The following is a 24,028-nucleotide window of genomic DNA, read 5'->3' as shown; positions in this document are numbered from 1 at the left end:
ATTTATGTGGCTGGTCAAAAGGAAGTTGAGATAAGTCATGATGTCACCTTCGACGACGATATGGCCCTTAGGAAGATCAATAACCTTTTTATCCTAAGGAAGGACAAAGAAGCTGACACCGGAAATCAGGGTGCAAAAGAAGATGAAATAATGCCTGATGTTGATGAACCTATGGATCCTATTGATCCTCCTCCTCATGAACCCTCCTCCAAAAGGAGATCCTCATGGCTTAGGGAGACTCTCGAAGATGCTGAGAGACACATTGCACCAAGGGGGGCTTTCCGTGAAAGCAAGAAGCCGAACAAGTATCAAGGATATTTGACCGCCATGAGCACTATCATTCAAAATGAGCCTTCATCATTCGAAGAAGCCGTGAAGCATAAAGTATGGAAGGATGCTATGAATGAAGAATACGAGTCAATTATGAAGAATGATGTCTGGGATGTGGTCCCTAGACCCCAGGACAAATCGGTTGTCACCTCTAAGTGGCTCTACAAAATCAAGCATGGAGTTGATGGAAGTGCTGACCCTCTCATTCACAAACGTAAGAGTGAGTTGGCTTCTGAATTTGAGATGGGCCTAGGACCGATGCACTATTTTCTAGTGTTGGAGGTCTGGCAAAAGCCAGTTGAAATTTTCCTCTCAAGGAAAATATGTTGTGAAGATATTGGAAAGATTTGGGATGGTGGACTGCAAGCCTGTGACTACTCCGATGGAACTTAACTTTAATAAGTTATGTGGTAGTGCTGCTGGACCTGAATTGAGAAATGCTTCTGAGTATCGTCAACTCATAGGAGCACTGATGTTCTTGGTGATCTCCCGTCCGGACATATGTTTTGCAGCTAACACATTGAGACAATATATGGTTGAGCCTCATCATATACACTGGTTTGGTGCCAAGAATCTTCTGAGATATCTACGCGGCACAATCACTCATGGATTGAGATACACTGCCAAAGATGTGAGGCTGCATGGTTATTTTGATGTTGATTGCGCTGGCAGTGTGGTGGATCGCAAGAGCACTTCTGGATGTTGTTTTTCTTTGGGTTCTACTTCGATATCCTAGATGAGAAGGAAGCAGAAATCGGTTTCCTTGAGCACCGCTGAGTTCGAATACATAGCTGGTAGTATGGCCTCCTGTGAAGCTGTCTGGTTGAGGAAGCTCTTCAGTGAGTTGTTTGGACATGTGCTGGATACCATCGTGATCCTCTGCGACAACTAGAGTGGGATCCGATTATCAAAGAATCCCATGTTTCATGATCTCTCCAAGCATATAGATATAACGTACCACTTTATCCGGGATATGGTACAATGAGGAGCAATAAGGCCCCATCACATTGAGAGTGATGAGCAAGTCGCTGATATTCTGACAAAGCCCCTAGGGAAGGTCAAGTTCATTGCCTTCCGAGGACTACTTGGAGTCGTGGAGAGACCCTCTTATGAGGGTCCTGTATGAGATGGGCATTGAGCTCTGGGAGCTCTGGGGGGCTTGGGGTACTTCTTGGAGCGATGAGCAACCATAGGGTGAGTGGTTCAACCTTCCCCTAGTGGTTTGTTATGTACAGGGTGAGTGGTTTAGCCTTCCCCTACGATACCCCTTGACGACATGTAGGCAGGATGAGTGGTTCATCCTTTTCCTATTGAGACATACTACCCATGCAGTTTGAGACTCATGGGAAGTACCTCTCATCTAGCCAATGAGTAGGGAAACGAGGATAGGAACCATAGTACTACCGATGGACGCATCGTGTACTACCGTACTCCCTATGCTAGGATGATTGATATTAATCCGAGATCAATTGGCACTGACTTCGGGTCAGTAAGAATGGTATGAGACACTCTCTTTTGATTGGAATTGACTTTAGGTCAGTAAGAATGGTATGACACACTCTCCTTTGATTGGGACTGACTTCGGGTCAGTAGAGAATGGTATGATACATTCTTGATCACTTCTTCTTCATAGTTCATTAGAGCAGAGCAGTGCATTGATGGCAGAGATAGTACAGATTGGCAAATGGATTAGCAGATGGAGTTCTCCCTAGTTGAGAGGGAGTGTTAAAATTGGCAACTAGGGCCAAACTCCACAGTTGTTATCTTATTTATGACAACTGATATATTTTTTGGATTCCTCTCTCTGAGAGGTGTAGGATTGATCTAAAGATCGTTCGATTTCGACATGTTCAAATGAAGTTATGAATTTATTTTGATTATGGACAAATTGTCAAGGTTGTCCAACAAACTTTTGTAGGCTTAGAAGCCCAACAATCACGTCTATTCATCCTCAACGTTTGCTATAAATACATGATGCCTTAGCCTCATTTGAACACACTCATCTTCACACTTCTCTCTCTCTCTCCTCATTGATTGGGTACGGATTTCTAGGCCTCTCTCTCTCCACATGTTCGAAATTTCTGGAAAGCGAAATTTCAGGATGCTGAAATTTCAGGAGAGCGAAATTTCAGGAGGTTGAAATTTCAGGAGACCGAATTTTAGGACAGTTTGACCAAGCGTTGACCAACATGTGTTGACCTCCTTTGACTGCGTTTTTGTGGGGGTTATCTCTATTTGGGCAAGGTACATTTATGGGCACATAAATCGAGGTCAAACGTTGACATTGACCAGCATTGCCTGTAGCTAGGGCTGACCGCAGGTTGGTTGTTTGACCAGATTTGACTAGGCTGATTTTGGGCTCTTTTTAGCGTTGATTAATCTTGTTGTTTGGAGGCCGAAGTTGACTGAAGTTGACCAATTTATTGAGGGTCAAATCTGGCCTGTTGATCAGCATTGACTTTTCTGGTTAGGGCTCTTTTGTCGCTGTCATAAATTATCAGATTTGTAAATTGCACTATTTCTCTCTAGAATATAAGAAGAATTGATCAAGGGTTTCCCCACATTGCGGTTTGTCCCTGGCTGGTGCCACATCTTGTGTCCTCTTGTCTTGGCTTGTCTTCTACTGTTTATGTTTATGTTCTATCTGCATTTTACTATCATGTTGATGTGATTGCTAATCTGGATATTGATATTGGGCTAATAAAGAAATTGAAGTAAAATTGCTCTAAAGCACAAAACATACCATTGTTGCCTAAAATTAACACTTTGACATCAAGGGAAAAGGGATGAGCAACGCTGAATGAAGACTTCTTTCCCCCTGTGTAGATAGGAGCATTGTAGGGCTGATCTATTGAATATGAGAACTGCATGCTGACCATGCTCCTTGAGCATATGCTGAGCCTATTGAAGATAAAAGCACAAGATTCTATGATTCAACCAAATAAGACCTTTCCTATCACCAATGACTCATAATTACATCAATCACCCAACACAGTGGGATTTACATATTTGGCCCAACATTACATCAATTGCCCAACATAGTGGAATTACATACATGAATGACTTGCCCCCAGTAGCCCATACATGACTGAATTTTACAATGATTTACAACATGGGTCTTCACATGACCTTTACATCAAAAGTCGGATATGACATTTATAATCAAAACCGAAGACCTCAATAGTGAGGTAGCAAGACCGTAATCAACAACCATATATAGGAACCTACAACATTAGCATCTGATCACAACAACGTAGACAACAACATGAACATCCATATCATCATCATGTAGGACAGAGTAGTCATCAATATGTGACCAAATGTGCAATGCTTCCAGGCATCACCAAGCAATTGTAATAGAAGCATATAGTGCAGTAGATCTCTGTCAGCAACTCATCTTCTTGACCTCATATCATCATGTTCTTTTCATATGTAAGAAGAGACTTAAACTCCTGAACCACAACACCATAGACAGCATATACATATTCTTTCCATGCAACAACATCATAACAACTTTTCACATGTAGCTCAAGCAACATATAGGCATCATCTTCAATCTATTGAAGACATAATGACAACAACATATAAATGTCAACAAGCAGTGAGTGAATCATAAACTCATCTTCATCAACCAATGCCAATAAGGACCATAGCATGCACATCCTCTTCATGTAGGATCAACTTCACTAAGTGCAACTTAAGCAATATATAGTCATCATTCATGACTTAATCATTACTAGTGACAGAATGACAACAACATATGTATTTCTACCAATAACAACAACAACAACTATACATCACCAAATGATATGAACTTATCAACATGCAACAAAAAAATGCTCAAGAAACCATGATGCCAGCAATGCACTATTAGAAGCATAGCATATGCTCCCCCTGAACCTGTGCCAACCTATCATTATCCAAGTCATCAATCATCGAATCCATCAAAGAACCAAAGCAACAATGATACTTTGCAACATCTCATGAACCAACGTCATTTCTAAGTAACATCTGAGCATTATAAATACACTGTAACTAATCAATGTCAGAACCAAAAACCAATAATAACTGATTGAAGCATATTAGAAACCCCCCCTGAGTCTATCCCACTATTTTTTCATCTCAAAGAAACATACGCGACTATCTAGATCAAAACTTGCGTATATACGCGACTGTCCTTCATGTAATTTGTGTACAGAAAGTAAAATGTTGAACTTTTCATAACAACAGCTCCCCCTTGAATATACAATACCTGTTCCTATTCACTGTTACTTCATCAATGCAACGTTAGCAGTATAAGCATCACCAAATGAATAACAAACCAAACTAGAGAATTATCACCAAGATCCTCAAGCATAGCTCCCCCTGAGATCAATACTACTGATCTTGATAATCATCTCCTTCTCTTCATCACTTCTACAGTAATTGTTAGAAGTATGCTTTAAACAAAATAGTCTGCAATGGGAACTATCTTCTTTTATTCTGAATCTAAAGAAAGTGACCTATACCTCTTATTTCTGCCTAAATTCTTCTTTGTTAACACATAATTTGTCTGGATTCCTGTATCCTCTTGCTATAATCTTTCCAGTTTCTTCATCTATAACTTTGCATTTAGTTGATGTAAATATAGTTATACGTCCTTTGTCAGCCATTTGACCTACACTTCTTAGTTGTTGAACTAATAATCAATGTTTTAAAAATCGATCGGTTTGAACCGGTAACCGGTCAAACCGGCAGAAAAACTCGGTTTGACCCCTCCCTTCGCCAAAAAATTAGAAAAACCGGTCCTAACCGACCAGTTTAGGATGGAACCTGCTGGTTTATGGTCAAACTGGCCAGTTCCATCATAAATCGGCCAGTTTATTGCTAGGGCAACCATAAACCCCACATAATGCATTTTTGTGAGTTTTGAAGCTATTTTGAAGGAAATTTGGGGTTGTTTTCCTTCAAAAATAGTCCCTCCAAGAAAAACATGCCTACCCTCTCATTTTCTTGACACATCTCAACCCTAGCAATGTTGGCAATTAATGGTAATGTTAAATTCTTAAAGTAAAAGTGACATTTCCTTTAATTTTCATTTTCATCATTTTAGTTAAATTTTTAACATTACCATGAAATGACTCAGGATGTTTGAGAGTGGTTTCAACCTCATTGGATTTCATATGGAGAAACTAGAATTTTAGATTTCACTCAAAATTCAATAGACTTTAATGGTTTCCAGCATTTCATGGTTTGGGGGTTTGCAATGTTTCCATTGGATTCTATCATGCGTGAGGGTATGATATTGGCATTTGATCAAGAGCATGAAGCCCTTTAAGAACCTTGATGTTGGTGGCATTGATTGTTGAACTTTGTTGATGTTAGTGGTATTGATTGTTGAACTCCTCTACCATGTCGTTAACAAGAATGCACCCTGCACTCAAAGGAAAACAACTGGTTAGGCATGCTAATCTTTTTCTACCACATTATAAGGTTGAGGAGATGAACCCTTCACTCAAACCAAAATCATTGGTTAGGCATGTTAAACCTTTTCAATTTCTATCATGTTTTTTTTTTTCCGGGGAAAATAGAGTTCGTAATTTCTATTAAAAAGTTGTTAATAGATATTACATGTTGTAGATGCCGAGGCATATGCTGTAGAGTGGCCAGAGCCACGTTACAAAGAAGTAAGCAAGATATAAATATCCAGAGAGTGTCCAGGTGAATACATGAAGCTGTATGTCACCAGAAGATACAGAAACCCCAAAATTCTCAATATAAAGCCCAAGGCCATACAGGAAAATGTACATCCATATGTCCATACAAAATATATACCCGATTAAATAGTTGCTGCAATACAAAAAGAAGCTCCCAAGTAGCAGTTGCAAAAAACTAGTAAGGGGGAGGACCCCCCATCAGCAGGCCGTCGATGTAGGGACGATGATAGAACCTGTGGATCCCAGCTGGTGTGTGTTCTTCGATCAGCCAGTCTCCTAGAGGCCGATCCGCCGCCTCTTTCGAAAGCTGGTCAGCAATCGCATTTCTTTCCTTGTAGATATGAGAAACAGTGATCTGGTCAAAATGTGTTTTTAGAAAAACAATTTCTTCCAAGATATGTTTCAAAGAATATGCATGACAGATAGTTTTATTGTTTGTCCAATCAATCACAATCTTTGAGTCCCCAAAAATTTGAATTTGTCTGCATTGTTTAGTATGGGCAAAATAAAGAAGGTGTCTCAAAGTGATAAGTTCCGCAAAATTATTTGAGCCCGAACCCAGACCCAGTCTTAGGTGAAAAAAATGAGTATCCGATAGGAAAAAAACAATCCCCCCACCACATCCTTGTGGCGGCGCTGCCCCGTCAAAATATGCCCAAGGCATATCCTTATTTATGTTTTCAGGCTGAATAATTCTAGGTTGGATAGGTTTGCTCTCAAAAGGTATTTCATTGTAGGCAGCACAAATGGATGCCGAGAGTAACTATTTGTTGATTCTACAGTTCTCAAAAATGTAAGCGTTCCTGCTCCGCCAAATGAAACTCGATATCACTGCTGGGAGATTTAAGGCCTTTTCTGTGGCAACCGCTTCCCACCAATTTGTCCAGGCAGTCGGTATGTCCTCGCCCTGCCAAATCTTTCTGATATTCAGTACCTGTGTGACCTGTTGCCAGATTTCTTTTGTTGTCTCGCAGTGGAGGAACAGGTGGTTCGACGATTCTTCATTTCTTTGGCAAAGTACGCACCAAGATGGTCCTGCTATGGCCTGCTTCGTGAGGGCATCCCCTGTAGGTAATTTATTTGCGATTATTTTCCACAGGAGAAGCCTGTTTCTGGGCTGCACTTGGAGCTTCCACACAATTTTCCACCAGCCTAGCAGGTTTGCAGGTTTTCTGACTTCCATAAGCCTGATATAACCCAGTTTGGGTGAGTATGTCCCAGATTTAGCAGGGGCCCATATAAGCTGATCTTCATCCTCCCGAAGTTTGATATGAGTTTCAATAAGAGCTCGTATGTATCCATTCCACAGTTCTGTCCAAGCCTCCGGGAACTGTCCGAGCCCAACATTAATCCAAGCTTGCGAAAATATAGTGGAGCGCTCCCGATCGCCGATCTGTGCTAAATATTTGATGCCCCTGTGATTGAGGTGATGGATCAGATCTCTGGGCAATATGTGAGCATTCCCCGAACCAGGCCAAGGGTCAAGTCCAATACGAACCTGAGCCCCATTACCCACCCTCCAGAGTAGATTATCTCTAATAAGGGGCATCGCCTTGAGAGTGGCACGCCAGATCGCTGAAATACCTTGTTGATTCCAAGAAGGTCTGCGAAGCCATTCCGTGAAGCAGGATGGCCATATGTATTTGTGATGAGTAATCTTAGCCCATAGACTGTCCATCTTGGTGAGGGCCCAGCCCTGTTTGGCCGTGAGAGCAAGTGCAAATTCCTGTAGGGACTTGATACCCCATCCACCCCATTGCTTTGGCAGTGCAATGGTGGTCCATCTGGTCCAAGCAAAAATCCTTCCTTTTTTGTTTCCATTCCAGAGAAAACGGGAGCAGATTTGTTGAATCCTGTTCAAAATGCCTTTTGGGATCCATGTCAGAGACATCCAATAAACAGGGGTGGCCTCCAGGACTGTCTTGATCAGTAGGAGTCTGCCTGCTTTAGACAATAGCCGATGCTGCCAACCTGTTATCCTCCTTTCTATTTTGTTTATAAGCCAATACCAGTGAGTAATTTTATACCCATCCGGCTTCAGTCTAAATCCCAGATATTTGATTCCATCCATTAACTGGCATTCTATGAAAGGGAAAAACTGTCCAGCTAGTAGAGCTTCCTGCTGTGAGCAATGCATCATGGACCTGGTGGATTTCTGCTCGTTTATTTCCATGCCCGTGGCTTTACAAAAGAGGAGTAGGATGTCATTAAGGGCGACGGTGTCCCTGATACTACCATTCAGGAAGATTAATATATCATCCACAAACAATAGGTGGGTTAGGACAAACTGCTCCGTTATTTTGAGACCACTTATGTCTCCCGTCCTTCTAGCTTCAGCTATAAGCCTGCTCAATCCTTCCATAACAATGAGAAAAAGTAATGGGGATAGAGGGCAGCCTTGCCTTATCCCCCTGGAGATATGAAATCGTTCCGAAGCCGCACCATTGATGAGTATAGCAAATGATACCGAAGTAACACAGCCCATGATCCAATTAATGAGAATATGAGGGAAACCTAGATGAGTAAGTATCATCTTCAAATATAACCAATTTACTTTGTCAAATGCCTTGGCAAGGTCAATTTTTAGGGAGATGCCTTTCAGGTTCTTTAGCTTGATAGAGTGTAAAGCTTCTTGGGCAGTGCCAATAGCCTCTTGAATATGTCGGTTCTTGAGGAAGGCAAATTGTTTTGCCGAGATATGCGAGGATAGGATTGGCTTTATACGGTTGGCAATGATTTTGGCTATGATTTTATAGGGACAGTTGCAGAGGGATATGGGCCGAAAGTCATTGAAGGATGTGGGCTCGTCAGATTTGGGGATCAAGGCTATAAAGGTCTGGTTCATGGGTGGGTGAATGTGACCCGTGATCCTGCTTTCCTCCACCACCGCCAATAGGTCCTCCTTCATCATCTCATAGAAGGCCAGGTAGAATTCCACAGGCCATCCGTCTGGTCCTGGGGTCTTGTCCTTTTTGAACCACTTAAGCGTGCTTTCAAGCTCTTGTTCACTGACTGGTTGGCAGAGATCCTCAATGTCCTCCTGTGCCACGAACCTTGGAAACTTACCAGCAAGTCTGATAATCTCTGGAAGGTTTACAGAGTTTGGGGCCGTATAGAGTCCCTTGAAATGAGTGATCCCCAATCTAGCCAGCTGTTGATGAGTGGTTGCCCAACCATCAGGCTCCATTGGAAGCTGCCATATAGTGTTAGCGGCCTTTCTGCCATTGGCAATATTATGAAAAAATTTTGTATTGTTGTCCCCTGCTTTAAGCCAGATGGCTCGGCTCTTCAGGCGCCAGAGTTCTTCCCTTTCCATTAAGATCTTCGATTTTTCCTCGATCAGTTGGCAGAGTTCAGCTTTTGTTTCATCCGATTGATAACCCGTTCCCCATTCGTCTGTTAATTGGCATATTCTATCTTCCTTATCCTTCAGGTTCTGTTCCTCTCTGCTTCGTTTCAGACGAGCCCAGGTTTCTGACATTTTGTTGAGCTTTTTAAGCCTGTCACAGAAGTCCGAAGCTTTCCTCCCTTCTCTCAACTGGGGCTGTGAGGCCCAGAAATCCGATACCAACTTGATGTATTCTGGGTCTTGAAGATGGCCAGCAAAAAATTTATAGGGGGAGCGCGGCTTTGGCGAGTTGCCACTGATCTGAAGAAGGATAGGGTGATGATCAGACAGACCCCCGTTGCTGACCCACTGTCTATATAATGGGAATTTCTGTATCAGCGCCTCATGCATCATGTACCTGTCCAGCCTCCTTCCAAGAGCAGCCTCTCCTGTACGCTGATTGTGCCAAGTAGGAAGTTTTTTATTCATGGGGATGTCCACAAGATGCTGGGCATCGAGGAGCATGGACATTTGTTCCGCAATAGGATCCCCTTGTGAAGATATCCCCCATGTCTCCCCGGATCCCAACGAGAAATTAAAATCACCCCCGATAATGGTGCTCTGTGTAATATGTCCTTCTGATAGAAAGTTTTGCCAAAAGTCGAGCCTGTTTTGATTGGGTCCATAGATGTTGAGAATTCTGATGGGAAGGCCCAATTCACCCATAGTGATGTCCATACCAAGGAAACCTCTCCCTCCCCATACCGAAAGAGGTCTGTGTATTTTAGGATTGATACCAATGAGTAGTCCACCAGATCTACCACAGGCATCCAACCCATGCAGGAACCATCCAGGGAGAAAAGAGTGTAGACAACGAACTGCAATTTCAGAGGAGCATAGTGTTTCCTGAAGAAAAATGATATCACATCTGGATTCAAGTACCAGTCTCTTGAGAGCCAATCGTTTTTTAGGGCTGGCTAAACCCCTGCAGTTGAAGGAGAGACAAATCATGGGGTCACCCAGTTCTGGGGCTCATTCGCTCTAAGTGCCCTTTCAATAGTGATCTGTCGGCCCGAAGCCACATCAGCCACCGCAGATAATTTTGCAGAAGAAATTTGGGATGGCCGGCCTCGCTTTTGTTTCCGATGCCGACCTGGGGAGGATCCCAGTCCTAATATTTTAGGCCGAGTTCTGGATCTCAAAAGATAATGGTGCCCACCAGATACCATCGGGGAGGGAGGGGAATCCGGGAGACCAGTCTCCGGGATGTAGGAAGGGGGGGTAGTTGAGAAAGTAGGGAGGGGGGGATCGATGGGGCAATGGATGGTTGGTAAGGAGACACTCTCAGAAAAGGAGGTTCTGAATGCATGGTGCATAATGGATTGCAATTCATTCGAAATAGTAGGTTGACAAGTAGGAATGGAGTTATCACCTGAATGTGAAGATGCCGTCTCCATCGGCTTTGCTGCGGCTTCAGCAGTCTTGGATCTGGTACGCGGCGGCTCAGATGAAGGCACCGCAAATTTCCTGGATGATCTCTTTTTCCCCCCTTCGCTCGGCCCCTTAGTTGGCGTCTCCTGCTGTCTCGGATCACCCTCCGCATTATTGATATCTGCCATTGGAGTAACAGGAGGTTGTTTTCTGGGACCATGCATGCTCTCCTTGACCCCCCCTGTAACCAATGGGCAGTCCTTATAGAGATGACCAGTCTTGTGGCATCTGCGGCAACGGAAGGGAACACCTTCATAGTCCAGTATCTGCTTCCTGGTGACATGGTTATGATAGATTTCTATAATATCCTCCAGACCCAGTCTAGTATCCATATGAACCAAAATGCGAGCCATGGAGCGCTTACCAGACTTCTCGTATGAGCAATCATGCTCCAGGTAGGTGCCTAGGGCGTCACCAATTTTCTTGAAAGCGTATGGGCACCAGAATTGCCATGGCAAGCCTGGTAAGCGCACCCAGATAGGGCCAGCCCCAAGTTGTTCGCGCTCAGGATCAAATAAGGGATCCCAGCGTTTAAGGAGTACCGGCATAAGCTCAATGTGCCAATATTTGCCCAGAATCCATTCAGCGAATTGATGGTGGCAGAAGTGCAGGGCGAACCATCCTCTGGTAAGAACCATCACCTCGGGTAATTCTTTAAGCAACGGTCCCCATATTTCCTCCACCCACGCCTTAAGTCTCTCCGCCGTATAATTTCGTCCTCGAACACAACCAACAAGAACCTTACCCGCGGCATCCATAATGTCCGGCAATGGAGCTTCAGGCCCAAAATTTACTTTGAAACCAGAATAATTAGCTTTAAGGCATCTTCCTTTAGTAACCTTCTCCGAGCGTTTACCCGAGAGGGATTCTCTGAGTAACTTGCGACACGGGTCCGATGAGCTTTGTTGAGCAGAATGTACCGACTGAACAGGGAATGGCGGGGTAAAGCATCCAGAACGAATAGGGGAGCGAGGGGCCGAGGAAACGGTACCCTGCAGGTTCGGGCCGGAAGTAAGGGGGGGCATACGCTGATTCAGCGGCATAAATGAGACCGAGAGGGAGTGAGAGCTAGATGGAGGGGGAGGGGACGGGGGCGGAGGGAGGGGAGGTCGCAAAGGTTGATGGAGAGGAGCGTCCAGAGAAGGCGACACAGGGAAACATGAACCCAAGAACTGAAGAGTCGCCGGAGAGAGGGGTGGGCTATCAAGTGCGGCGCCCGGGGTTGGATATTCCGGCCTTTTGCCTTTCCCAGTAGGCAGCTGGTGCTGAGGCTGTGAGGAAGTGCCAGCCGTTACCCCAAGAGCAACGCTACGCGGAATCATCAACGGTCTGGTGGTGTGAGCCCAAATTTCTTGGTTGGGTATGGGGTCCTCCCCATAATCTAACAGGTCCTCCTCAACCATGTTAATTGTCGGTGGGAGCACAGAAGGGTTCGAGACCGGATCCGTCGGATGCGGGAAACGGAGGTCAGCGCCAGGTGGTTCGATACCGGGACGGCGGCAACAGATAACGGAGGTCGGCGTCAGGTGTTGGCGAGCAGGGAGGAAACCACGGGGGAGAAGGTAGACGCCAAGAAACCAAACTGCAAAGCACAAGCAAAGGTAAACTGACGAGCGGCAGGTGGTCAGCCCTTTTCTATCATGTTATAAGGTTGAGCAATCCAATTCTAAAGACTTTGAGCTAGATGATGTTTATGTATCTCTTATTGATGATGTTTATGTATTTCAAGTAGCGTTGAATCAATGATGAGTTTCATGAGTGACCATGTTGATCAGTGATTTGTAGTTTTGATGTCTATTTTTGCTACTACTACTAAAGTTGTAGAGGAGTTTTAGGAGTCCTCAAACTTTGAGCCATATTATTGATGTAGCTCATGTTGATGATCTTTTGTCTAGTAGTGGTGATGAGTTTGATCATGTTGTTGATCACTGATATGTAGACTTGTAGTAGGTCAGTGACCCCATAGCTTAGAGCATTGTTTTCGGACTCTAGAGGGCATTTAGAGCCCCATTGATTATGTATTTTGTTGTGGATATGTATTGCACTCGATGCCATTTTGATATATTCACCTTTACATGGTATATATATGAGCAAACCTTGCATATTTTGTTTCTATTGGCTTGGAATAATGGTTTTAAATCTTAAAAATAGTTTTTTTCATTAAAATTAATTATTTAATGTATTTTTTTCAAAACTGATTTGTTTAGACCTAACCAATCCCGGTTCGAAACCCAGTTCATTAGGTGGACCGGTCCGGTTCTTAAAACATTGCTAATAATGCATCAACTACTTTTGCATACTTCTCAAGTTTGATTCTACCTTTTCCCATAACTTTTGCTGGAACACTATTTCCAAGAATCACCTTACCATCTTTGTTTTTCTTGAGAGACTCAAACTTGTCCTTATCTCCAGTCATGTGATGAGAGCATCTGTTATCTATGTACCATTCTTCTTCATCTTCAAATGAGCATAGAGCAAGACCACACCTTGTTTGTTCTTCTTCTTTTTGCTTATTATGAGAAGTGCTAGTGGATCCATCTTTCTCAAGTATTTTGGAAACAATATTCTTATCTGATTGCTTGCCATGTTGTCTGTGGAGGTCCATTGACTTGTTCTTCTATTCTTTTGCTACATGCCCAAAATTGTTACAAGTATAACATCTTATATGACCAGAAAAGGGAGCAGAGGAATTATAATATTTCTGTTTCATATTCCTCCTATTGCAATCAATAGCTTTGTGACCAAATATGTTGCAAGCAAAGCAATATCCTTTAAAGAAACCTGAGTACCTGGGAGCTGATGACCTTCCTGTGAAGTGGCTATTTGCTTGAGATCGAAACAATCTGCTTCTGCAATTGGCTACAACATGTCCATAATTATGACATATAAAGAATTCAACATTATTGATTAGAGGAGAGAATCGATTAATGTTTCTATTATTAGGAGCAAATGATTTCTTTTGAAAATTCATCTTTCTTGGATGTTGATCTGGTTGACTTCTTATCTCTTTAACAAGAATTTCAGATTTTGTATTGTTATCCTTCAAGATCCTTGCACAAGCCTGTGAACTAGATTCTCCTTTTACAGTTTCATGAAAACCAAGACTAGATTTAATGGAAGGAGACCTTTGACTACTAAGAATGTTATCCAAAATCTTAGTACTATCTTGAAATCTCAAGTGTTTATCCTTTTCTTCTAATTTACCTTTTAGAATGTTTACCTCAACCTCTATTCTTTGGTATTGTTCTTCCTTTTCCAAATATTTCTTCCTCATTCCTTCTTCAACCTTTCTTCCTTCTTCCAATTGCTCCTTTAATTTGATAATTTCTTCTTGCAGCCCATTCTATTGTTCTTCAAATACTTGAAGAAGCTCTTCATTTCGCTTGTTTGACTTTTCAAAGTATGCTCTTAGAGAGACGATCTCAGCTTCAAGTCCTTCACAATATTGTTTAGATTCTACTGCAACACTTACCGATTTAACATGATCCTTGTCATCACATGCCTGCAACTTATCCTTAAGATTGTTAATCATTTTTAAAGCAAAATCAAGTTTTCTTCTAAGATTAAGAACTTCCTCTAACCTATCTTCTTCTGAATCAGTAACTCCATCTGATATAACAAAGGTTGTTTTATCATCATACTCATCCTTTGACACATCTTTAGAAATAAGATTACCTGATGGTTCTCTTGATGAACAATCTTCCTTTGATTTACCTTCATGAATGACCTGCAGATTATCCCATACTTCCTTTGCAGTTTCATAGTGCATAACCTCTCCTAATGCTGAATCAGGTATGTTACCAATGATTTCATTTAATGCAACATTATTCTTTTGTAATTCTTCACTTGATGGAATTTTAGTGCAACCATTACATACTAAATTCCAAACATTAGATCCCAGGTTTATTAATTTAGATTTCATTTTTTTTCCATTCCTGATAGTTATCATCACTTAGCATAAGCATACCTTTATTGTCCATTGTTTCTGACTTGCCTTGTTTTTCTGCTGCAGATTGTCCTTGACCCATAAATGCAGATATTGCTATAGCATCAGATGCATCACTGTCATTGTTCTCCTGAATTGACTTCTTCCTTTGAGCTGCCTTCTTCTTTTGCTTCTTTCCCATCGTCCTTGATCCACTCCAAGCGGTTAAGCTTCAACTGAAGTGACCTGCTCTGATACCAATTGTTGGGAAAAACACTGGGGGGGGTTGAATCAGTGTTTTAAACTCACTTTAAAATTTGCATTTCATATTCTAATTTCCATACGCTACTGTTATTCATGCAACCAACGTATGTACGTGACTTTAGTAAAGGCAAACAACGTATGTACGCGCTTACCATTCTCAGCACTCACGTACAAATCTGCACAAACTGAAAACACTTCGCAGTATATATACAGGACTACCCAAAAGTAGTTCCGCGTATGTACGCGACTAACCTGAGACAACCCTGCGTATAGATCTGAAAACTTTCGCTGTAAACACAATTTCTCTTTGCAACCCTTATTGTCAGAATCACATACTTTAAAAATACTTCATTCAAATTACAACATCATTACAACCACAGACCTATCATTGTTAGACATTTTCAATAAGTACATCAAACAGGCACATATGTCACCATACTTCAGATCTGAGTCCTCTCCTTGCTCCTTGGTGCACACTTGTTTCAGATCAAATCATTCATAAACAATCCATCACTTGCCATACCTAACACTTTTGATCTCCATCTCCTTATATAACATTAACTTTAGCCAATACCTTAGGCCAATCCCTTAGTAATGTCATTGGTATTCTTTGACAGGATCAAATAACCGTTGTCGCACTCATTACTATGGGCCAATACCATGGTAAAGTCCCCTAGTATTCAAATTACCATGGTGCGGATTTTGTACGTGACTTTTCTTCACAATACCCATGTATGTATGCGGCCTTGCTTCTTAGGACCTGCATTTACTTTCTCAAACTTTACCTTTACCATCCATCTGTCTCTAAACTGATATTCCTTTGTTCATATCACCTCTCACATCTGTACCAACCTGCATAATCATCCTGTTACCATAATGTTGACATCTTTATTGAGTAGGTTGTCATCAAGGACAACACATTAGCTATAATGCCAACACAACTCCTACTGGAAAGGCTCCCAATAAGAAAATCAATTTACACCAATGCATTTCTTTGTGTTTGGGTCGCCCTGTCAATTGAGACAACCTCACCAACCTGGTACCTCCTGCCATGGCTCCACTACAATTTGCAGATATCTTCAACCAACCCACAAGGTTGCCTTGAGCACACTTTATTGAAAACAAAATTGATCTTATTCAAGGTGTTTTTCTTAAATAGGGAGGCCAGCTAATAACATATTTAAATAGACAACTCTCTCTTCCCCTTTGGGTTGCCGGGATTCTAACTTTTCTGGAACTTTTTCTGGAATTCAGAGGCTTCAACAACCCATATTTAGCCAGCTCGGGTTTTGCCGGATTTACTAGCTTTAATGCCCAATCTAAAAATGTTTCAATGGAAGAAACATCGGCCAAATATATGAACTTCTCGCCATCAGAACACATTCACCGCAACTTCCTGGCATGTGGTCTACACGCATTGCCATAGCCAAGCATGACAAGTATCTTACTGAACTGCTTGCTGAACGACAAAAACCCAGTCCTTCTATGTAAGTTTTTCCACAATGTCGTCGACTGCTAACCTAGGAAATAGTGCAGGTAACTGCATTGTTGGGGAATTCATCTTTTTTAGACCATGATGGACCTGAGCGTGGTAGCCCATTGACTCTCGGAGGATCAATTTCAACTAGAGTGGACATGACTAGATGGGTTGCTTACCAATTAGAACGGTTGAGCATGTCACAGGCATCTTAATGCAAGTTTTGCCACAGTGCCGTCCACTGCTAACCCAGGAAATAGTGTGGGTCACTGCATTGACTCACGGAGGATTAATTTCAACTGGAGGAGTGGACATGAATGGATGGCTGCTTACCAATTAGAATGACTGAGCATGTTACAGGCATCCCCTCATGGTTGGTATGGAGCACTAGGCGGAGGTTCTAGTGGGATTATTGTTAAAAAGACCATCAAAGTTGAAGTTCCAGTTGACAAATATCCTAACTTTAATTTCGTTGGACGTCTCCTTCGTCCTAGACACAACTCACTACAACGAGTTGAAGCTGCTACTGAATGTTGAGTTTTACTCAGAGGACAGGGTTCAATTAAAGACCCGGGTAATTTCAATATCCCCGGCGGCCATGATGAAGGACAAGCCAGGGTATGAGCATCTCCATGAGCCTTTGCACATCCTTGTGGAGGCTGAATTGTGTGCAAGCATCTTAGATGCTCACTTACTGCACGCACGAGAGATACTAGAAGAATTGCTGAAACCTGTAAACGAGTCACAAGGTTTTTTCAAGAAGCAGCAATTAAGAGAGCTGGACATTCCGAATGGTACATTGCGAGAAGATGGTTTATCCATAGTTGGTTCAGTATCTCCAGTCAACAGCAATAACCTCAGAATGAAAAGGATTAATTGTCAGCAGCTGTACTTATCATATCTTGTCGATAAGAAGGGACACACACCAGCACAGGCAAAATTGATGAGTGCAAAAACATTGAAGCACACTTTCCCTCATTCGGTGGAGGAAGCAGGGACGCTTCCCCATCTAAACAGGGAGGAATTTTGCAATCAACAAAGGCACACAAATCAGAAACGTCTAACTCATTAGGCAACCAAGAAAAAGTGCACTCCTTCCTGGGCAATATCTAAGATTAAAAAAGAAGGCAACATCTCAAACTAGTAAAGAAAGAAACATCTTAATGTATGTACTTCATCTAATAACGTATTTGATATTTATGCAATATATTTTGTAATTAAATTAATAAGGAGAATGTTTGCATTGCTTATAAAATGCTCATCTCTCCCTCATAATAAAACTGTGGTGTTGTGTTCCAGAACTTTTATGTTATTTTCTTCTTTGAATCTACATTGTTATATATTTGATTTTATGGACAATTGTGTAGATCTGCATGTAGATCAAATACGGTACATTCTCTATGCCCCTCAGCTCATATGTTTATATTTCTGAATCTTGTTTTGCAGGTGACTGGTTCATATACCACAGAGTCAGATAAGGGTGCAAGGCGTGTTCGTATCCAGCCAGCTTACAGGGGTATACTGGATGTGTTTGCAAAGGTTTATAGGGAGGGTGGCTTACGTGGCCTTTACCGTGGAGTAGGTAGGCACTGCAATATGGTATCTTGGTCCTTTTTTTGGTATGAGCACATCTACTTACAATTATTTATGTAGGCCTTTCATTGAGATTACTTGACAGGAAAAACCTTAAAGCTAAAGACTAATTTCTAATCTCTCTGGCTTGGTTTTGTATGCTATAGTATCAGTATAACTTGTCACCTTAACATTCCCTAATGTAGAACATATTTTGCAACACTTATGTTGGTATTTGAACATTCCTTAACTTTTTAAACTGAAATAGTATCATTCCTTATCTTTTGTCACATTCACTGAAGCTTGGTTGTTAAAGATTGGAAAGCAACCAAAACTGGTTTTATCTCCTAAATGTGTTACATTTTCAATGGATTTTTGAATGCAAGAAGCATCTGAATAAATTTAGATACCACATTCAATACCAAACAGCACCAGTCAACAATGATGGATTCAGCCCTTCTCTTATCATTTGTTGTTGCTATACCTTTACCAGCCATCATGGTCTCAGGACTTTCAGTTAGTCCTGCAGAACATCCCAAGTGGTTGAGACAGTTCATTTTCCAAGCTGTTATGAATGCTAGTAAATATATTGTTTGCAAACTCATTTCATGTGAGCACATGTATTCATGATGGTGACTACAGACAAGGTCAGGAATTGAAGTTCAAATGTATGATTCAAATTATGGGCAATGGTTACATAGAATTTCTGACAGCTAAATTTTCATATTGTTGGATATGACCAAAATGATTTTTAACTGAGAGAGCAAAATGTGACTGCAAAAATTTGTATCAACATAATGAAAATTGCTGCACATAATGCTTCTTTTGCAGTCATTGTTACTCTGTAGAGATGGTTCCCTTTGTGGTTAGCAGAAGACGTATGTATATTTAGGTATGACGTTCTTGAAGTTGAGAGATACAGCTAAAATTTGCTGTTATGCTGAAAATCTATTTGTTGAAACATCTTAGAAAAACTCAGGCTTATCCCAATAAGAAAAAAATGTAGAACTATATGCAAGTCAAAACACAGACAGTAAAATATTCTGAAATTTGAAATTCATCATGAAATCTGACATATTTGACAAGGAATGACACTAAAATTGTTGTGGAGAAATAAATGAAATTCTGTTCATATTAAATGCATTTAAACAGCACATAAGATGAAAACTAACTTTCTAGAGTTGTGGTTGATATTCAGGCCTAAGAGTCTCCAAGAGCAGTATGAACACTGTGCACATAGCCAAGGATTCTGTTACTCACAGACTACCTCTCTACTATAGGGCTTATTAAAGCTCTGTTCAAATCTTTTATTCCATTTCTACCTATTTGTCTGTTGCATGCTGGTAAATGATTTTACATCTTAAAAGTTCTCTTACTCTGAGACTGCCATACATCCTTTAATTCCTTCTAATCCTGTGCTATCCCTTCTAAACCTCAAACTGGGCTTCCCTAACTGATTTTCTTCATCGTTGGGCATGAATGTTGGCATCCTTTTCAGCCGGGACATGGTAGTTCTTCATTCCAGAACCCAACGCTGAAAGGTCTTTTTACGACATTATAATCTTGATGAATGTTCCTTATGCTGGTATTGTGCAGTTTTTGGTTGATCCTTGTGATGTGCACTACTTTGTTAGTTCTTTTTTTTTTATATCATGTTTCATAGATAAAAGTAACCTTATTTTTATTCTCCCCATCTTAAGGAAATTTTCCGTTGCAATCTATTTTGCATATTTGGGATTTTATAGGGGTTAATATGACTTGAACAGATTCTGGTTACATTGAATAGCATAACTTAGCCATGGGAATTAATGCTCTTGCTAGGTCAGTGAATTCATTGTGCTTAATTATTAGGTGCAACACGTCTTTTGTTTGTAGCAGTGTTTTGCCTATTATATGGCAGGTGCTTCAGCATTAGCAAAATAGCAGCTTGTTAGCATAACATAGCCATCGAGAAGGACCTTAGATGTCTTCCAACTGTCCTTCGGATAGTGAAAATACCTACAACATGTTTGTTTAATATTGCCATGTTGATTAATGCTCTCGCTAAGTAAGTGCATTCTTTAATATTTCCATGGCGATTAATGCTCTTGCCAAGTAAGTGAATTCATGGTGCTTAATTATTAGGTGCAAGATGCAACACTTTTTTTGCTTCTAGTGGTTTTTTGCCTACTATATGATAGGTGTTTCATCATTAGCATAAGAGCAGCTTGTTCCAGATCTATCAAAAAACAACACCGCATTTGGCACGATGTATACTTACAAGTTTAATCTGAATTACATCATTGCCGATGAACTTTCCTAACAAATGTGCCCATTTCGATTGCACTTCTGAGTCCTGACAGGCTCATAGGTGAGATATATTGGGGATATATTGCAGTGAATCAATTTTTGTGCTGCCAGTTTTAACTATGTTGTGTCCATTGAGAAAGGTTCCCGACTTTAATAATCTGAATCCTATGTGGTTTGGTTGGTGAGGTTAGTATAGATAAATACAGACTACTCTCACACTGCTAAGGTTGCAGTGCGTTCATTATTCTTATTTGAAGAGACCTTTTTAATCAATTTGTTTGGTTTTGACGATTTTCTATCCATCTATGCTGCACCGATTGTTATTGTCAACTAAGTAGATGCTGTTTGTGTTCTTTCTCTTTCATTGACATAGAGTGCTTTGAAGCATCTGATGTACTTTCCCCCCCTTCAATTATTGAAAGATTCTAGTGCTTGTTAATAGGTCCGTCACTTTATGGAATTTTTCCATATGCTGGCCTGAAGTTTTATGTCTACGAGGAGTTGAAGAGACGTGTTCCAAAGAAGCATGAACATTCTATGACAGCAAACCTTGTTTGTGGATCTTTGGCTGGTTTGGTGGGTCAAACCTGCACATATCCTCTGGATGTTGTTAGACGACAAATGCAGGTTGAACATTTTATTTCCTTGGTAACTGGAGTCTTGGTTTACTGTATTCATAATTTTAAGTCAAAGATACAGGCTATTTAAGTCTATGATACTGAAAATTGACCATTATGGTTTGAGTGGCACTACAGGTACAGACATTATCAGCTAACCAAAATAGTGCATCTTCTCTTCAACAAATGGAACCCAAGTTCAAAGGAACATTGGATGGTCTTGTTACCATTGTTCAAAGACAAGGCTGGAAGCAGATGTTTTCTGGGCTAAGTATTAATTACGTAAAGGTAAACTTTATAATCTCGTTGCATAAAAGCAATTTATTGCTGCATGTATTTTAAATTTCAGCATCAGCCAGACAATTATTGAGTTGCTTGACTCCTGTTTGATTCGCTAGACAGCATCTCGTGTTTATCTGTTGTCAATGTGGTCTATTAATGTTATGCATATGCCATGGCATACAGTATAGCCAGATAATTTTTTGAAATAGAAGGATGCCCGAGCTGGCGTTTGAGCTTTTCATTGTTTATGGTGATGCCAATGGTTACATGACATTTTGGGTTTTTATTTTCTACAGAAGGGAATTAAATAGTTTAGCAAAACTGACATTTGATTAGCAATAATTGCCATTCTGGTCTCGGCAGGTTGTACCTTCAGTGGCAATTGGCTTTACTACATACGATGCAATGAAATCCCTGCTTGGAGTTCCATCTCGAGAAAGAGGGAGTTCCATCTCGACAAAGAGCACATAGTGGAAAATATGGTTGAGAGAGACAATGCCGGGTATGGTTGCATTTTGTTGCCTCGAAAGGTTTATGCATATGTGATGGCTTATCTGATCTCATTCAAGATCAAGAATTGGGTGCGGGGCTTCTGGAGGAGCTCTCATTCAAGCTCAAGAAATTGGGTGGAGGAGCTTTCATTCAAGATCGAGAAGTTGGGTGGAGGGTCTGTAGGTGGAGCGTGTGTTGAAAACTATAATTAAGGATCCAGTTGAAGCAACTTGTGACTATTCAGTGCTACCCTCTCGACTTGTTTTAATTTATTCACTTTGCACTAAATTTTGATTATTATTCACTTGCAAGCAGCAACTGTTTCATTTGTAACATTAAAAATGAATTTTGATTATTGTTACTTGCAACCAGCAGATTTTTTCAGTTGTAACCTTCAAAATGCCCTTAAAGGGTATTTCTATACAATTTAAAAAGGGTTGAAGCCCAAATGTTTAATATTAGGTGAACAGGCGGGCCACTGCTTAGTGCGTCTAAATTGTGCCCTTGTTATTGTAATTGTGGAGCTTCAAAATTGATGAAGCTCCAGAAATAGATTTGGCGAATCTCTCTAATTCAATTCACAAAGTGATTCTTAATATGATATTTTGACCAGGATGCAAATTTATTTCAGACTTTCTTAGAAGAAGCTGTATAGTGGATTAAGAGACGAATCAGAATTTGAAGTTTATTTGATCATTAAAATCCTGAAAAATATTATTGAATTTTGATTTGGTGATATTTATCATGATTTAGTGGATCTAATGCTTAAGAATAAGAATATTGCTTTCCCATAACAGGTGCATGATGCATCTCTAAATTTTGGTAATCAATTATTTGTGTTGAGATGGTTTTAATTCCACACGAACGATCTCATATGCTCCTCATCTATCAATTATTATTATTATTAGTACTATATTGAAGTGTTTAATCCTACTCATAGTCATCAACCAAAAACATACATAGAGGCCAATATCTCTTGGAGAGCCAAAATTTTCATTGCTTAGTTAAGGACTAATTCTCATCAACTCCGTTGTGAAACAGGACACTGGAAAATGCCAAAAGAAATGTGAGAAGAAAGAGTGCATTTTTTGTTCTTTCGAAAAAGTGGAAACAGAAAAACATTTCATTTTAGAATGTGAGGCCTTCAAAGACAACAGGGGAAGTTATGCAGATATGCTGACAGCTAGCTCTTGGGATAATCTATTTAGTGAGGGGTTTGTCGAGACGCTGGGAGCATTTATTTTGAAGTTTCACAGAAAAAGGACCAAATACATCAAGCACATGAAGAAGCAATCTGTCCCATAGGCTATTTTTAGCCTCATGGATGTTAAAATAATTTCTTTCTTTCTTTCTATCTCAATAAATGGATCAATTGAAAAGTGATTTCCTTATTTGCCACTATGAAACTAGTCGAGTTCAATAAGAAGCTCTACGATTTTAAAAATAAATTATTATTATTATTATATTCCAATAAACGAATCAATCGAAAAGTAATTTTCTTATTTTCCACTACGGGCGCAGTGAGGAGAACAACTCACATTCTCCCATATAAGGGCCAGACACAACCCTCTCATACCAATTTCATATCTCACTAGACACAACCCTCTCATACCAATTTCATATCTAACTTGTAATTGTTGTTGCAATATTATTATTATTATAATAAACCAACTATTGTTAGGTCACTGTGTGTAGTGACATTTAATATTGATTTGGAGAGATTGACATTTAGCATTGGTTTCGAGAGATTACCAATTCTATGTTTGACCCAGGGACAATAGCAAACTTTGTAATCATTGTGGCAATATTATTATTATTATAATAAACCAAATATTGTTATGTCAACTTTGTAATCATTATCACAATATTATTATTATAATAAATCAAATATTATTATGTCAGTGTGTGCAGTGACATCTATATTATTATTATTATAATAAACCAAATATTATTATGTCATGTCACTGTATGCATTGACATCTATATTATTATTAAATCATAATATACCAAAAATTGTTATGTTACTGTGTGCAGTGGCATCTAGCATCCGTTTAGAGGGATTAATCTGTGTTGTACATAAAATTTAACAATAAAATCTAACAATTTTTTTTTATTGAGACTTTGTAATGTTGACTATAAAATTTGCATTTCTCAAAGTGAAGACCTCACCCTGTCGCTGAGTAGAGGGGCTATAATGCCCGAGGTCTCACCTTATTGCCAGGTAGAGGGGCTATAATGCCCGAGGTCTCACCTTATTCTTTCTGG

The 24,028-nt window shown here is 40.4% G+C and overlaps 1 protein-coding gene across 1 annotated transcript in view; it reads left to right on the top strand.

Annotated features, from left to right (window-relative positions):
• LOC149153822 (mitochondrial carrier protein CoAc2-like) overlaps nt 1-22,364 on the top strand; it is a 33,295-nt gene extending 10,931 nt beyond the window's left edge. The window contains exons 4-7 of the mRNA XM_089441579.1: nt 17,958-18,093; nt 20,815-20,999; nt 21,128-21,277; nt 21,635-22,364. Of these exons, the coding sequence (XP_089297705.1) occupies nt 17,958-18,093; nt 20,815-20,999; nt 21,128-21,277; nt 21,635-21,742 (579 nt within the window). The 3' untranslated portion in view covers nt 21,743-22,364. The remainder of the gene's footprint in view (nt 1-17,957; nt 18,094-20,814; nt 21,000-21,127; nt 21,278-21,634) is intronic.
• The last annotated feature ends 1,664 nt before the right edge of the window (nt 22,365-24,028 follow it).

Source organism: Pinus tabuliformis, chromosome 9, assembly GCF_031772625.1.
Source record: "Pinus tabuliformis cultivar Carrire ecotype Pingquan chromosome 9, CPIR1, whole genome shotgun sequence".
Lineage (NCBI taxonomy): Eukaryota > Viridiplantae > Streptophyta > Pinopsida > Pinales > Pinaceae > Pinus > Pinus tabuliformis.
Note: the sequence above shows the minus strand (reverse complement) of the source record. Positions and strands in the feature narration are given on the sequence as shown.